General features: G+C 32.3%; 1 protein-coding gene across 9 annotated transcripts in view; it reads right to left on the bottom strand.

Annotated features, from left to right (window-relative positions):
- The window catches only part of CCDC91 (coiled-coil domain containing 91), a 364665-nt gene that overhangs the window by 241645 nt on the left and 106040 nt on the right, over positions 1-16980 (bottom strand). For 4 of the 9 annotated variants that reach the window (XM_055318678.1, XM_055318677.1, XM_055318676.1 and 1 more), the window contains 3 exons: positions 5538-5695; positions 4349-4552; positions 3523-3627 (listed from right to left, as the gene is read on the bottom strand). In XM_055318678.1, coding sequence (XP_055174653.1) covers positions 3523-3627; positions 4349-4552; positions 5538-5695 — 467 coding nt within the window. Of the gene's footprint in view, positions 1-3522; positions 3628-4348; positions 4553-5537; positions 5696-6828; positions 6918-16980 lie in introns of those variants that run through there. The other 5 variants (XR_008663567.1, XM_055318675.1, XM_055318681.1 and 2 more) reach the window with 3 other exon arrangements.

The raw sequence follows: 16980 nt of genomic DNA, 5'->3' as shown, positions 1-16980 counted from the left end.
TGTGCAGTGTCAGGAAGCCCATCAAAATCCATGGTTTAATCAAGATCCAAAGTGTCCTATGAAGTACCCAAAATACATAGGATATAATTTAAGCCACTCATCACACCAAGAATCAGGAAAGCCCCAACTTGAATTAGAAAAGATCACGAACAGACAGCAATGAGCTGACACCAATGTTAAAATTATTTGACAAGGATTTTAAGACAACCGTCATAAAATTTCTTATGTAAGTAATTATGAACATGATTGAAACATGAGGAAAAAAAGAAAAGTCTCAGCAAAGAAATACAAGATATAAAGAATTAAATAGTAATTTTAAAACTCCAAGATACAAAACTAATAAACAGCAAAGAACTGACTCAAAAGCATAATGGAAGGGACACAAAAAGAATCAGTAAACAAGATAGAATAAACATTATACAAACTGAAGAGCAGGAAGAAAACAGACTGAAGAAAAAAGGTAGAGAACAACGTGGACCTGTAGAACTATAACAACAAAAAACTTTGCTAAATAGCATGCTTGCCTTTTAGTTCAATCCGGCTATGAGACCTCCTAGTATATTTGGCTATAACTTATCTGGCCAAGATGAGATGAGAGAAAGTCAGCTGACCCTTTTACTCATGTGGTATAAAAAGAAGAGAGACCCTACCTGGAACAGAAGTAAAATCATCTGAAAAAAGTTTTCTTTGGAAGCACTATTTCCTATAAATGATCTTTTTAAACTGAATATGAGTTTTGAAGACTCAACCTTATTTTATGACTGTTAATAGTAAAAGCAGTATGACAATCATTATAATGCCACTTGGGATTTATACTGGTCTTTACTATGGAAAGCTCAAAGTGTATGTGAGGTCTTAGATGGTATCTCAAGTTATTGTTCTCATTAACAGACCAAGAAACTGAAACGGAGGTTCAGTTTCTTAGTCTATTATACCTTTGCAAAGGTATATGTCTCATTAGAGGGCCCAGAATAAGTCACGGTACAGGCAGAAAAAGAAAAACAAAGTTCTCTCAGTATTCAGTACTGCATCTTCCTATATATAAACACTGTAATTCCAAGTATGGGGCTGGTAAGTGTGGCTGTACACCACATAATTAGCCCTTGGGGAGTAGGTTGCATTATATTAGTTCATTCATTCATTCATTCAAAAATATTAAGTAAGTCCATACTATATGCCATATATTGCTTTAAGCACTGGGAAGTAAAGCTCCCAATTTCATAAAAATTACATTCTGGTGGGAGGAAAAAAATAACCAAGTCAAAACAAAATAAAAGGTGAATAAGGGCTAAGAGGAAGAGGAAAAAAAAAAAGCAAAGAAAGGTAGCTAGGAAATATTAAGCATTTACACAGTGTCTTATCTATTGCATGGTCAAGGAAAGCATCCACAAGAAGGTAGCATTTGAGCAAGTATTTCTTTGAAGGAAGCTAGAGTTCAGTGAGAGTTGCTAAAAGTATAATTTTCAAAAAGTTAAAATGTGACTCATATAAATACAAACCAAACACATGCCAAAGATTTATTCTACTCACTTATTAATAATTGAAAAACTTATATAAAGGCTGAAGTAATCAGATGTTGAGATTACTTCAAAAAGCATTTGAAGATATATAGATATAAAATTTAAATAATGGTGTGTTAGACTAAGAAAGAGTGCTAGGTTGGAGACAAAACTGGCCAATGTTCTACAGGGCAATAAAAAGCTTTTTTTTTTTTTTTAAGATTTTATTTATTTATTCATGAGAGACACAAACAGAGAGGCAGAGACCTAGGCAGAGGGAGAATCAGGCTTTCTGCGGGGAGCCTGATGCGGAATTGATCTCAGGACCCAGGATCATGACCTGAGCCAAAGGCAGACGCTCAACCACTGAGCCACCCAGGTGCCCCATGAAGAGCATTTTTGAAGTTATCTTTTCTAACAGAAATTACTTATATGTCTCCTGGGGAAAAAAAACATTAACTAATTAACATGTAATGTCAATATATCTGAGACTTCTAATCAGTACTAAACAGTGAATCAAATAAAGTTCATTCTCCTAAATAATCCAAAGTCTATGAAACAATCTCCCCATAACACACTGAAAGAACACAGCTCACCCTTTTCCCTATTTTCAAGTTTTGCTTTTGGCTTTTTTCCCTTTTTTTTTTTTTTACAGAACTTTGCAGATAGAAGAGCATTCCAGTCAGAGAGGCTGTGAATGAATCACAAACCATTTCCCTCCACTCACCACTCCAACAGCCAAGGAATGCCCTCCTCGACACAGACTCACACATTCACCTGGACCTTATTAAGTAAGAAGTTTGGTGTAAGTAAATAGCTGGAAAAATTGGAGAAGCCAGAAGATTTACATTGGATGGGGACTGAGAATTGAGGTCGGGAAATGATTTGATTTACATTTTTAAAAACATTACCTGCTGAAATAAAAACTCATTAGGGAGAAGAGCAAGGGTAGAGGCTGGAAGACCACTTAGGAGACCATTAAAATGATTGAGGCAAATAAACAAGTAAATATATAGTTTGTCAGATGTAAAAAGTGCTATGAGAAAAAACAAAACAGAATACAGGAAGGTTGCCAGGGATCTCAGCATTGTCTAGAAAGGTCTTCTCTAATAAGGTGATATTTGCACAGAGATCTGAATAATATAAAAAAGAAAACTATGCAGATAACTGAGGGAAGAGTGTTCCAGACATAGAGATAAGGCAAAATGACGGAGGAGAGTCAGGGAAAAGATGATGACTGCCTTGCAAACCATTTTAAGGACTTACTTGGCTTTTAATTTGGGTGAGATGAGAAGCCATGAAGGTTTAAGAGCAGAGAAAGGACATGCTCAGCTTTAAGTATTAGATCACAGTGGCTGCAATGTGGAGAATGGTCTGTAAGTGGGCAATGACAGAAGCAAAAAGATTAGTTAGAAGATCCTTTAGTATTCCAAGGGAGAAATAAGGATGGCTTAGAATAGTGCGTTAGCAGTGACCCTAAGGACAAACAGTCAAAATCTGGACATTTTGAAGGCAGAGCCAACAGGTTGTGAAAGGAACAGACATGGGGTAAATGTGGGTATCAGCCTTGGCAACTGAAAATACGCAGTTGCCATTCATTTACTGGGATGGGAAAGACTGAAGAAGAAACAAGTTTATTAAGGAAATTTGAGGTGAAGAGGGGGAGACATTGGTTACAATTTATGAAAAAGGTTAAATATCTCAGTTTGGAAGTTTGAGGATTCCAAACTCTTCATATGTAATTACAATAAGAAAAATCAGAATATCAATTTCTATGTTTTATCCATCACAAATAGTATCTTTCACCAAATTGAGTCTCAACTAACCCTCATTGCTTCTCACAGATTCATACTTTCCAAAATGGCATTTATCATCTTCATCCACTGATGGTTAATATTTTACATGCTGAAGCAAGCATCTGATCCTCCATAAAGTATTTATTAAACATCTTTTGAAAATATATTACATGCTTCCATAAAAGGCCTGCATATTAAATTAAATTAAAGCATTTCACAGGGTTTACCTGAAGTTCTTTGTATCTATCTTGAAAAGAAATGGCCTCTTGCTCTTTTTCTTTAAGAAAATCTTTTTCTAAGACACTGTGCTTTTCCATCAATGATTCCACATCCTAAAAGAAAAATCCAAGCATATAATACATTCAGTTTTTTCAATGAACACACCAGAAAATATATGGTAAGGAAAGAACTGATAGGAAGTATGGTTTAAAGCTCAACAGTATTACAGACTATATGCTCCACTCTCATTTCCAAACCTGTATTAACATTGATATAACACTGAAATTATTCACACTAATAAATGAATAGCATCTAAATTAACTGCAATCAGCACAAACTATCTCCACATATCTACCTATACTTTCTATAAATTTGCAAAGGTATTTTTATAGATATATTTATAGGAAAGAGAAATGAGAACATAAATAATTTACCAACATAGCTGTATATCTAAGTACTTTTGTCAAATATCCCAGGGAAAGTTTTGTCAACTTCCCATAGGAAAAAATCAATGTTACAAATCTTCTAATCTGTATAAGAAATATAATACTACCTGTTTCCAAAGTAAATAAAAATCAATCAGAAGAAAAGCATTAGAGGAAAAAAGTTTGGTAGAAGATGTTTATATCCTTAAAAGTACATATCTATAACTATCAATTGCTTATCAAAGAATTTTCTAAGTAAAAAACTCATAAAACTCATTTAAATCTATAGTCAAGGGAAGACAGCATCTTCTACTCATAAATTTTTAATCAGATATTGGGATTATTATTGGGATCCAATTTCAAGTCTATGTAATTCAAATATTTATGTTTTAGGCAAATGTAAATATACCTTTTTAATTCTCTGTTTTTCTTCTTCAGAAACTTTGAGTTTAATCTCCAGACTTGAAATTTTCTGCTGAAGCTGTATGTTTGATACATTGGCTCCAGGATCCTCAGAATCATCCACAAGGGCAATTGTTCCATTACTATTCTCATCATTTAAACCCAATGGAAAAAGTGAGATATCCAGATGAGTGTGTGTTGATTGCTGAATCTAAACCACATTAAAAAAAAAAAAATACACAAGAGGGGAAAGTTTACACTGTACCAATAATGAAAACATCCAAAGGGCACCAGAAACCACATTTGGAAATTAAGTTGTAGCAAAGGTTCTGAAATTATTTCACCCTTTAAGTAAATCAACAGAAGACCTCAAACTGTTACAACAACCTGATCTTTGCAACTAAGAAACAAAATTCCCTCTAAAATTTAGAGTCTAAAGCATTTATTGTTTTGCAAGCAAAGCACAAAAAAACTTAAAACATTTTCTCATGCTTATAAGCATATAATTAAGTATAGACACATCTGATATCCACCAGTTCTGAAATTTAGACAGCCAGAATTTGTATATTTTTAAACTGTAAATCAGAATTTGAAATTTATTAATAACCACTAATTGATCATCACCCACTCTCTAGTAAAGATAACAAGTGACTCAGTATTATGTACTGCACTTTGAAAATCCAGACTAATTGCAGCATCTAGCTCAATCCCTGGATCAGTAAGTATTTGAATAAATAAATCCTATGACTGCTGTCTTTTTGGTTTTTACTCTAAAGCCAAATGAAGACTGTAATACCTAAAATAAAAAATAATAAAAAAAAACAACCCAGGATAATCTTCCCTGAAAACAGAAATAATTATATTTTTGTAATTATTTTTCTTTTGAAGTTTTGAAGATTTTTCAAATGCAAATCTGAGTCAATTTTAATAAATGATACACTCAAACTATATTTTAATAACTATGGCTACTTAAATACTTTTCAATTATGCCACAAAACAAACATATTATTCACGTTTTTTTTAAATTCCAGATACTACCTTCAAAGTTAAAAAATCTACAAAAAATTATCTACAAGTTATCTACAAAAAATATTTAAGAAAAATAAGTAAAAAAAAAAAATCAGAAAAGCTTCATTTAAACCACCCAGTAATTTTTTAAGTCTGTAAACTTCACAGAAACATACACTTGTCTTTACCTGTGCTTTGGAAACAGTTTGACTGACAATGCTGTTGTCTGCATGTGTATTCTCTGGTGATGAAATGATGGGCTCAGAAGAGAGGCAGCCAACTGAAGGAGAGTGGTCATGGTCTAGTACAATCTCAGGAGAAGCTGGAGAAAGATGGACTCCAGATACTAAAGAAAAAATAAATAAAGGATTATCAAAGAGAAAGTAAAGGATAGGTTGAACAGAAGAAAGGGAGCAGAGGGAAGTGAAGGGGAAAAGAGTAATGGAAGGAAAAGCAATGAGACAAACAGAAGATTCTATAACTATTCCTCAGGGACCATTAGCTAATATCTAAAACTAGTATTTCTAAAGTTAACATGACATTTCCACATGAGACCCGAGCAACAAAACAACATAATAATGTCTTAGTGTTTATATACTAACACGTTACCATAAATAGGTTATTTCCAACTGAGAGAAAGTATTCAAATATATTACCCATCCACTCAGTTAAGAAAAACCACTAGTGTGCCTACTAATGCCCGGCACAGGTGCTAAGCATAGAGAAGATACAGTAAGCAAAACAGATGCATTCATGTACTCAATGACCTATGACACAGTAGGCAAGTCAAATCAATTAAATATGTATTATAATAAACTGAGCTAAGAGCAAGAATAATTACTTTAAAACAACTAATCCAGGGCATCTGGGTGGCTCAGTCGGTTAAGCATCTGACTCTTGATTTCCGCTAAGATCACCATGTCCAGGTCTTGAGATCGAGCCCACATCCAGCTCTATGCTCAGCAGGAACTCTGCTTGAGATTGTCTCCCTCTTTCCCTCTGCCCCTCCCCCCATGCTCATTCATGTGTGCGTGCGCATGCATGCATCTCTCTCTCAAATAAATAAAATCTTGAAAAATAAAATAAAATAAAATAGCTAACCAAACTGCCTCTGTGTTAACAATTTCTTTTGTAACAGGTTAAGGAATTTTCATGTTAAAATCAATTTTAGTTTGCTGAATTATTTCTATAAAAAAGTAATGTTGAAATAGAATCCTGTAATTAGTTTGACAAAAAAAGTACTATTAGATTGTGATTAGGTTCAAATATAAAGGTCATAAAAAGAAAGCCAACTGACAAGATGAAGACAAAAATACTAATAAGGGCAAAATAAAGGGATTATACTGATTATTACTATATTTTCAAATTTCTAAAAATTCAAACATATTTATATCATGTGTTTTAAAGTTTAAGAAGGATAACTAAATCATTTTTAGCAGTAATCTGTTTATATGTTTTGACTTTCTAAATTTTAAAGACCTTTATTCCACATTGGCACCAGTAGCAACATCAGCGAAGGTCTACCATAAATTCTGGAAGGCAGTTCACAATGGAAATTGCACTTTTCCCTAAAGAAAGACATTTATAAGGTCATTAGGTTTTTAAAAACTAAAGAATATATCAATTTTTGATTGGTACCTTATGGGTTCACTCAATTATCTTACACACACTATTAGTATGTTGCAATTCTGAATTTTTAAGATACTATGTGCCATACTGGATAAAGTATTCTATCTTGTCCCACATGCATTTCACTATTTTAACTAAAATACAGAAAACTGGGATTTCAATTCATGCTTGTACTCAATGTATCTTTTTCATAAATTTTTTTCTAATCTTCACTATTCTGTATGCTAACAGATTTCTCTAAAATGTCAAAATAGTCTAACTTCTAATTCTGAATTATAATTTATAACAAAAATATTCATAATGAACTTTTAAAGGCATGAAAATAAGTACTATACAGTAAGAGGGAATACAGCCTTGTGATTAACAGCATACAGTCCACACCATTTGTCATGCCAAGTATAAAACAATTGGCATGTTTAACTTCGCTCAGTTTTCTTGCCTGTAAAATTGGCATAGAGTTGCTAATGAGACTTGTCTAAAATATGTAAAACATTTAGCACTGTGCTTATATTATTTTCAGTATTATTTCAAAGATCATTAAAATTTGTTGGACAATTATGTTTATTTCTGGGCATAAAGGTTAAGTGTGACTACAATCCTGGGTTCAAGAAATTCTTAAAAATATCATTTTGATCTAAAACCTGAATATTTTAATATGTCTTTATGTCACTCATATTTGTAGCCATAATCTAAGACATCATATTGTACCAAGTTAAATTCTCATCCTAGGGCAGCCCGGGTGGCTCACTGGTTTAGCACCGCCTTCAGCCCAGGGCCTGATCCTGGAGACCCGGGATCAAGTTCCACATCGGGCTCCCTGCATGGAGCCTGCTTCTCCCTCTGCCTGTCTCTGTCTCTCTGTGTGTGTGTGTCTCTCATGAATAAATAAATAAAATCTTTAAAAAATTTTTAAAAATCTCCTCATCTTGTAACATTAAGTGGTCAAGTACATCATATCAGGAAAAGAAGAAGGGCAAGTGGGTAAAATAAGGGGAGAGAGGACAGGAGGAAAGAAAGGAAAGTGATACATAAGGGGAAGAGGAAGGGAGAGGTTGAGGGAGGAAAGTAGAAGAAAGGGACCTCACATTTGTGACCACAAACTCACATTTCCACTAGCCACCTTATCACACTTTCCCTTTATAAATAAATTTCTTGTCTTCAAATTATTTCTGTCTCCATTTTTTTCTTCCCCAATCCTCATCACTCCATTGGACTCATCATTAAAGATATTAATTTACTTTTCAGTTATTATTAATCAAATGAACACTTCTTATTTGATCATTCTTTAGTTCTGAGGAGCACTTGCTACTGGTGACCCTCCCTATTCCTAACTCTCTTCTTTTTGCACTTGTAACACTCTTAACTCCTAGATTTCCTCCTAATAGTTTGACTATTTTGTCCTTGTTTTCTTTTCAGATTCCCTTCTCCATCCTAAGTTTCACTGTTTCCTATACGCTCTGACTTTCCCAAGGTCTATATCATTACCACTTTCAAAATCCATCATTTAGATTATGACCTGTAAGCTAATGACACCTAAATTCACATCTTGAAGCACAAACTACTTGTAGACCTCCAGACCCATATACTCAAATAACTTCGAGACAGTTCCATTTTGCTGTCTAGTAGGTATGTCAAACTTACCAATCATCTTACATAAACTTGCTTTGCTTCATGTTTTCCATCTTAGTTAATAGTACCTCAAAGAACTATTTGCCCAAGCCAGAAATGATACCATTAGGTCCCAACCTCACTCACTCCAGTCACACTGTGCTACTAACAGTCCTAATTATACCATACTGCTTAATACCTCTGTGACCTCACAATACTGCCTAAGTAAAAGTCATAGCTGTATAGTCAAAAATGGATTCAAATTTAAACAATAACACTTTACTTTTCATATAGCCTTGGACAAATTACATAAACCCCTTTAAGCCTTTGTTTATTCTTCTGAAAATGGGGAAATAATAGCTCAAAACAAAGCTATACAACTTAATTTAAATGATGTATATAATAACTTCGTTTACCAGATAGGTACATGATAAATATTCAGTAAATGGAAGTTTTCACTGAAATTATCATTTGTTAGTATTCAAAACAAGGAATCTTTTCACCTGCTCCATTACTACCCAACCACAATAATTTAAATGTCCCACTATCAACATATGACAGAATTTCTAAAAAATAATCATAATAAAAAGATTATATGTAATAATGGGATATAAATAAAGCAATGATGAGGAAAAAATCTATAGTCATGAATATTTCAGTCAATTTTTTAAAAATCAATGAATTAAATTCCCAGCTCATAAATTAAAAAGAAAATAAAGAAAAATTAAAAAGCACAATAAAGAAAACAAGATAATGCAGAAGTAGATTAAGAAAAGTAAATCTATTAATTAAAATCCTGAATTTCCAAAAAAAATAAAATCCTGGATTTCTAAAAAAAATAAAATGTTTTAGGAAAGTACAAATATACAAAAAAATGACATGGGGAAAATAATTAAAACAGAACTTTTTTTGGTAATAAAATTCCTGTGCAGACTTCTAAGTAAATCTGAAAATTAGATAAAATAAACAATTTCCACAGAAATATAGCTTATAAAAGTTTTTTGATTAGAACTAAAAAAAAAAAAAAAAAAAACACTAAAAAAATAGACCAACTTCCTTTGGGAAAAAAGTTATCAGGCAACTACCCCACAGGTAAAGGATTCAAGAAAATTTCTACCAAAAATTAAAAGAATGGATAATCCAAATGCTTTAAAATTGTTTCTGAACATTGAAAGTAAAGGAAAATATCAAAATGTCATTAGCATTATGTAACATTAATAAAACAGATAGCTAAGCTTGATAAAGATAATACAAAAAGAATTAGTAGAGGTTTTAGAGTATCACTTATAAATGACAAAGTTGTCAATAAAATATTAGTAAGGAATCCAATACCATATTGAGAGGGTGACATGCAATAAGAAGTCAGATTTGTACAAGTAATGCAAGGCTGGGTCACTATTAAGGAATTCATTAACAAAACACTCCATATTAATATACTTGAAGAGAAAAATGATATGATTATTTCTAAGGCTCTGAAAATGCTTCTGATAAAACGTGAATACCCGTATCTGTTAAAAACACTCAAGAGGACAGAAACTGATGAACATTTTCTTAACATGATATAGGCCTTATCCTAAAGTCTGCATGTTAATTAACAGGGAAAAACTAGTTATTTCCTATATGAGCAGGAGCAAAACCAGGATGACTACTGTCTCCATGCCACTGAACACTCCACTAAGGGTATGAGCCAATGCAGTTAGACAAGAAAAATTAAATAGAAACATAAAAATAGAAAAAGGAGGAAAACTATTTCATGTTCCTACTAGCTAAAACAATACAGACATTCAGTAAAGTAGCAGGATATAAACTTAAACATAGCATAAGAAAAATAGCATTTACTTATGAAAACAGTTAACTATTTAGAGTATATAACAGTGAGAAGAATACTATTTTCCAGAGCAACAAAGAAGATAAAATACTTAGCTACAAATTTAACAGGAAATGTGACAAATACTTTAAAACACTTCTGAAACACTAGAGAGCACACATGAACAAATGAAAAGATCTCTTAGAAGTGGATAGGGAAACTAAACATCATAAAGATGTCAATCCTCCCTTAGTTTATTTGTAGTTCTAATATAATTCCAAGAAAAGTATCAAGAAGCTTTTTACAAATGAACCAGACAAATGGACATTAAACATCACGTGGAAAAGCAAAAATGCAAATACAAGCAGGAAAATGCTAAAATGAAAAAGTATAAAGAGGATACTACCCCTCGTTATAATATACTAAACTATATTAAAATATACTACTGATCTTATTAAGATATACTGTATTTTAAATTATATTATCACATATAAAAACTCTTTACAAATAAAAGAGTGTATTTATTTGGCACAGCAATAAATGGACCAGAAGAATATACCAGAAAGTCCAGAACAGACCCATGTATGTGTGAAACTTATATATATAATAAAAATGGCATTTCAAATCACTAAGGCAAAGATGGCATTATTAATAAACAGTGAAGGCACAACTGATTAGCCATTTGGGAAAAGCTGAAATTAGACTCATATCTCACCCTATAGACAAAAATAAAAACTCTGTATTGATCAGAGATCCAATTATTTTTAAAAATGAGACCATATAAGTATTAAGAGAAACTATGAATAAGTTCCTCTTTACCTTGGGGTAGAAAGGACTTTTTAATTATAATTTGATTCTAGATACAATAAAAGAAAAAAATTGACAAATATGACTATAGAATATGTAAACACTTTTTGGGTACTAAAATTATCTTCAATAATAATTTTAAAAACTGATAAAAAATATGTAGAATATGTATCACAGGTAAGGATTAATATTCCTAACATATCAAAAATGCTTAAAACTTGAGAGGAAAAAATTAGAAAAAAAAAGAGCTTACAGAATAATGGGCAAAATGTGAAGACAAAATGTGAACAGACACCAAAAATAAAATATATAAATAGTCCTTAAATATATGAAAAGACACAGACACATGCACCTACTCATTTGTCACAAATACAGGGAGAAGAAAGCCAAAACTAATATGATTGATAGTTGAAAGACAGGTGGAACGAAGTAGGAAGACAGAAGAAAGGAATGATGGAAATATCTCTTCTATGAGTGCAGCTTTTTAATATGGTTCTGATTCTTGGAATCATACTAATGTTTCACATATGCATTAAAATCAACAAGCAGGGGAAAAAGGGGATTGAACTCTAAAATAAAATACAAAGAGTAATAAATGAACTAAACCATATTTCAAATGAATAATCTTATCACACAATAAAATGTGGGAGGGGGTGGCGTGAAAGTCAAGAACTAACCCAAGTTAGTTTGGGACACAGTATTTTGACTATATGTCCTCAGCATAAGGAGAAAAAAGAAAGCTAAAATAAATATTAAGAAGAGGAAGAGGAAGAAAAAATAAGAGAATGAGAAGGAAGGAAAAAATAAAAGTTAAGCAAATATGGTAACATCTAAAGAAAATCAAAAGATATATGGGAATCATTTGTCCATTTCTTACAGGTTTTCTGTAAGTCTAAATAAAAGGAGGAAAGAGCACAAAGAAAACTTATACAATAGAAAATAAACAAAAGATCAAAAAACTGCTCCTAAAGGAAAAAATACCTAAACAAAAGTCTTGCCTAAATAAAGATGTAATTACGCTAAAAATATGTATTGAAATACTCCTAGCATTACTGTTCATGATAGCAAATAAGTGACAACAGCCTAAATATCCACTGACAGTTAAATAGCTATAAGAGCTATGGTATAATCACACATTAAAATATTTTACATCAGTGAACATAAAGAAACTATAGGCATATGCAACAAAATGGAGGAGTCTTAAAAACATAAATTTGAGTGAAAAAAAGTAAATCATAGGGAGTTCACATGAGCATTAATCTATTTTTATGAGGCACATAAACAAAACTCTTTAGAGATATACATACACATACAATAAAACTGTATTTTTACAAAAGCAAGGAAAACATAACACAAAATATAAGACAGTGGTTCCCTCTGGAAGAAAGCATAGGAATAGAACAGAAGAACAGTATTAGATGATAATGTTCTAGTTCTTAAACTAAATGGCAGATTCAGGAGTGTAATTTTTAAATACAACAAAGAAAAAAATAATTACATATGCCTACAAATTTAATCCTGAAGACTTCAATGCTTTTCCTGGCTGTATTACTCAACCCTCATGAGCTCCATTAACTCATTGATCAAAACTTGCTCTAGGAAAGTACTCAAACTAAGGATAAATAGGAACCAACTAGTTTACTAAAATAAATTATGCTTTTATGAAAAGATGTCAAGAATCGGCAACCACCAACAAACACAGGATTTGAAGGCACAAGCCACTCTGGCATCCTGCTAATCACAATAATTATTGAAGAAACAAGGAAGGTTGAACCTAAATGCCTAGATTTACACATGTGCTTTCAAGTTATGAGGTACTAGCAGGATTTTCAGAAATTTGTTTAACTGGATAATATAAATGTTTACTGACTATATCATAATCCACATCCTATTTTAAAAATAAAGTTGAGGGGGCCACCTGAGTGGTTCAGTGGTTGAGCATCTGCCTTTGACTCAAATCGTGATCGCAGGGTCCTAGGATCAAGTCCCCCATCAGGCTCCTTGCAGGGAGCCTGCTTCTCCCTCTGCCTATGTCTCTGCCTCTCTGTCTCGCATGAATAGACAAAATCTTTTTTTTTTAAGATTTTATTTATTTATTCATAGAGACAGAGAGATAGAGGCAGAGGGAGAAGCAGGCACCATACAGAGAGCCCGACTTGGGACTCGATCCAGGGTCTCCAGGATCACGCCCTGGGCCACAGGTGGCGCTAAACCGCTGCGCCACCGGGGCTGCCCGATAAATAAAATCTTAAAAAAATAAAATGAAATAAAGGAAACAAATACGTAGTGCTGTAAACAAAAAAAGACAAAGAGAACTATAAATATATTACTCTCTCAGAGGAAACTAGATATTTTCAGTTAAGCCTCTAAGTTTCTCATTATACTAGAATTCACACATCTTCCCTACATTTTAGGTGACTATCCAATAACAATTCACTCTAAAAAAAGCTACATTGGTAAATACTGTCCATATATATAGACTAAAATTAGTATTAAATAATAATGATGGTATGCATTTTATAGATGCTGGCTTAACATATGGGAATTTTTAAGCTTAATAATAGAGAATTACAAATACCAGTATATAAATAATTATCTTCTCACCAGGCAAAGAAAATATACCTCTTAAAGTTTGAAACTGCTATAGTATTCTTTGGTCCATTAAAAGTTGACTGGTGTCAGTCTTCATGTCGATTAAGTGCACCCAATAGCACCATTTTCCACATAAAATGTCCAATTTCTTAAGAAGTAGAAATCTTCAAAATTTTGTTTCTTTAGGTATTTTGTTTGTTAAGCTTGCTTTGAGATCTTAAGAGTAAATTTACTTCATTTCAAATGTGAAATCCTTGGTTTTCTAAAACAGAATACAAGGTCAGCATATACTCTTTTACAGCTATAAAGCTAATCAAAAGTGCAATAATGGCAGTTCTTCATCTTTCACTTTGTAATGGTAATCAGCAAAGTCATTGGGTATATCATTTTTCATTGACAGACCTCTTCTAAAACACAAAAAAGTCCACTACGTCAGAACACCGCATAAGCAAAGGAGGACCAAGTTTCCAAATGGTATGCAATTTTTTCCAGTAATTCCGCCTGTGGTCAACTCTGTTTTGTTTACATAAGCATAAAAATTCTTGTAAAGTCTAAACAAGAAACAGGTGCAAATATTCATGCACTTTTAACTATACCCAAAGAAATCTGTTGAATCTCTGCTGATGGTTAATAATTTAAAGGAGAACACCAATAAAATGATAAACATTTTTATAACTTTTAACTTAAAAAAATATTTTTGAACTCTAATTTTCATTCAGACATTCTTTTATCCAACCCAAGCCCTTCTTTTTACCATCTTCTCATCTCACAGAGTCTGGTGACTACCTTTTACAAATTGTCACCTCACTGAAACCCTGTGATACCCTAATTTATTTTGAAGTCTATGTACAAACCCACTTCAGGTTCAGGGCTCATTACTAAGACTTTGAAATTTACTCATGTAAAGAAATCACTCAGTTATGGAAAACAAAAAATATGCAAAAACTGAGGAAGATCTAAATAGTAAATCTAAATATGAAAGTTTGTTAGCACATATAAAATAAGTGGATAGGTTGGGTTTTTTTTTAAGTAGCTGAAAACCGGGTTAAAATCACTGTTTAGAAAGTATTACCTCTATCCAAGGAGGTTCTCTCCAAGAAATGCCCCTTTGATTTATTACTGAATGGAGTGCAAGATATGACCAAGAATATCTATGTTAGAGTTTCAAGGAGAAATATATAATAGCTTTAAAAAGGCTAAGATACAGGAACACAAGGAATAGGAATGGTTACTTTCTTAATAAAAAAGGAATTACAAAATTGAGTATTCTATAAATAACAGGCTCTACCTCTCCCTGCTTCCTTGAAGAATAATGGTGTGTTCCTAAGAGCTATTTTGGCAACACCATATCCCACAAACTGTAATGAGCAATTTTTAGAATAATGTAGATGACTAAAAAGCTATGTTTCAATTTATAAAAGAGACATACTGAGATAGAATCCTCATAATCCATCACTAGAATGGTCAACACAAATTAATACCATAAAAATTAAAAAAAAATAAAAAGTTTTGAACAGGGAAATTAAAAAATAATGCTTAAATCCCACTTCCAAAAAAAATAAATAAATCCCACTTCCTCATTACCATGGCAGGAAAAAAAATCCACAGCATCCAAGAAATAAATAAAAATAAAAATAAAAACAGAACCACACTACTAAAATGCAGACAATATTATCTAATGATGTTAATAAATTTGAAAAATATGGAAGAACTATTTCAGAACCATAAATATATCCTTAAGCCATGTCACTATCTGAGACTCTTTTTCTTTCAACTCTTGTTCATACAAAGTGACCAACCATAGGCAAATTCTAAGCAATTTCCAAAGAGGAAGAAAAAAAAAAAATCACAACTTAAGTCAAAGAGGTATGTTAAACTGATATGCTGAGGAAGCTTTGGCTCCCCAGTCTAGGGAACCTGGGTCCTTAAGAATTTCTTTTAGAAACCAAAAGCAAAAGCAACAAAAGCAAAAGTAAACAAATGAGACTAAACTACAAAGCTTCTATACAGCAAAGAAAACCCCTCAACAAAATGACAAGACAAGCTACCGACTGGGAAAAAATATTTGCAAATCATGTATTTGATAAGGGGTAATATCCAAAAAATACAAACAGTTCAAACAACTCAACAGACAAAAACCAAGCCACCTAGTTTAAAATGGACAGAGAATCTAAACATACATTTTTCCAAAGGAAATATAAAACTGCCCAATAGATAGAGGTACTCAAAATCACTAATCATTTGAGAAATGCAAATGAATACCACATTGATATATCACCCCATACCTCGAATGAGCAGTAATACTAGAATGCATATTACTAAAAACATAAGAAATAACAAATGTTGGCAGGTATAAACAAAAGGGAAGCCTTAGGCATTACTGGCAGGAACGTAAATTGATACATCTACTATGGAAAACAGTATGAAGGTTCCCCCCAGAAAATAGAAATAGAACTACCATATGATCCAACAAATTCAGTTCTGGTAATTACCCAAAGAACACAAAATACCACCTTGAAGAGATATATATGCACCCCCATGTTCACTGCAACATCATTTACAACAGCCAGGACATGGAAATAATCTAAGTGCCTACCAACGGATGAAAGGGTAAATGGATAAAGAAAATATGATGTGTGTGTGTATATGTGTGTCAATATGATGTGTGTATATGTGTGTGTATAGTGTACACATATAATGGAATATTATCCACCCATAAAAATGAAGGAAATCTTGCCATTTGTGAGAACATGGATGAATCTTGAGGACATTATGCTAAGTAAAATAAATCAGACAAAGACAGTCAATGTCATATGTATGATTCCACATACATGTGAAATCTTTAAAAAAGAAAAAAAAGTTAATAGATATTGAGAACAAATGGTGGTTGCCAGGGGTGGGGAATAAGGTTAATAGATACAAATTTATTGTCATAAAAAAAAAAAAATAAGTCATAGGGATGTCATATACAGCAGTGACTAGTAATACTTCATATTTGAAATACTTCATATTTGAAAGTATTTCATATTTGAAATACTTCATATTTGAATTTGAAAGTAATACTTCATATTTGAAATACTTCATATTTGAAAGTTGCTAATAGATCTTAAAAAAATTCATTATAAGTAAAAAAATGAGAAATCATATATGAAAATTAAATATATTGTAGTGATCATTCTGCAATATTC

This window comes from Nyctereutes procyonoides, unplaced genomic scaffold (genome assembly GCF_905146905.1).
Source record: "Nyctereutes procyonoides isolate TBG_1078 unplaced genomic scaffold, NYPRO_anot_genome, whole genome shotgun sequence".
Classification (NCBI taxonomy): Eukaryota; Metazoa; Chordata; class Mammalia; order Carnivora; family Canidae; genus Nyctereutes; species Nyctereutes procyonoides.
The sequence above is the reverse complement of the archived record's forward strand: the minus strand, read 5'-3'. Positions and strand labels throughout refer to the sequence as shown.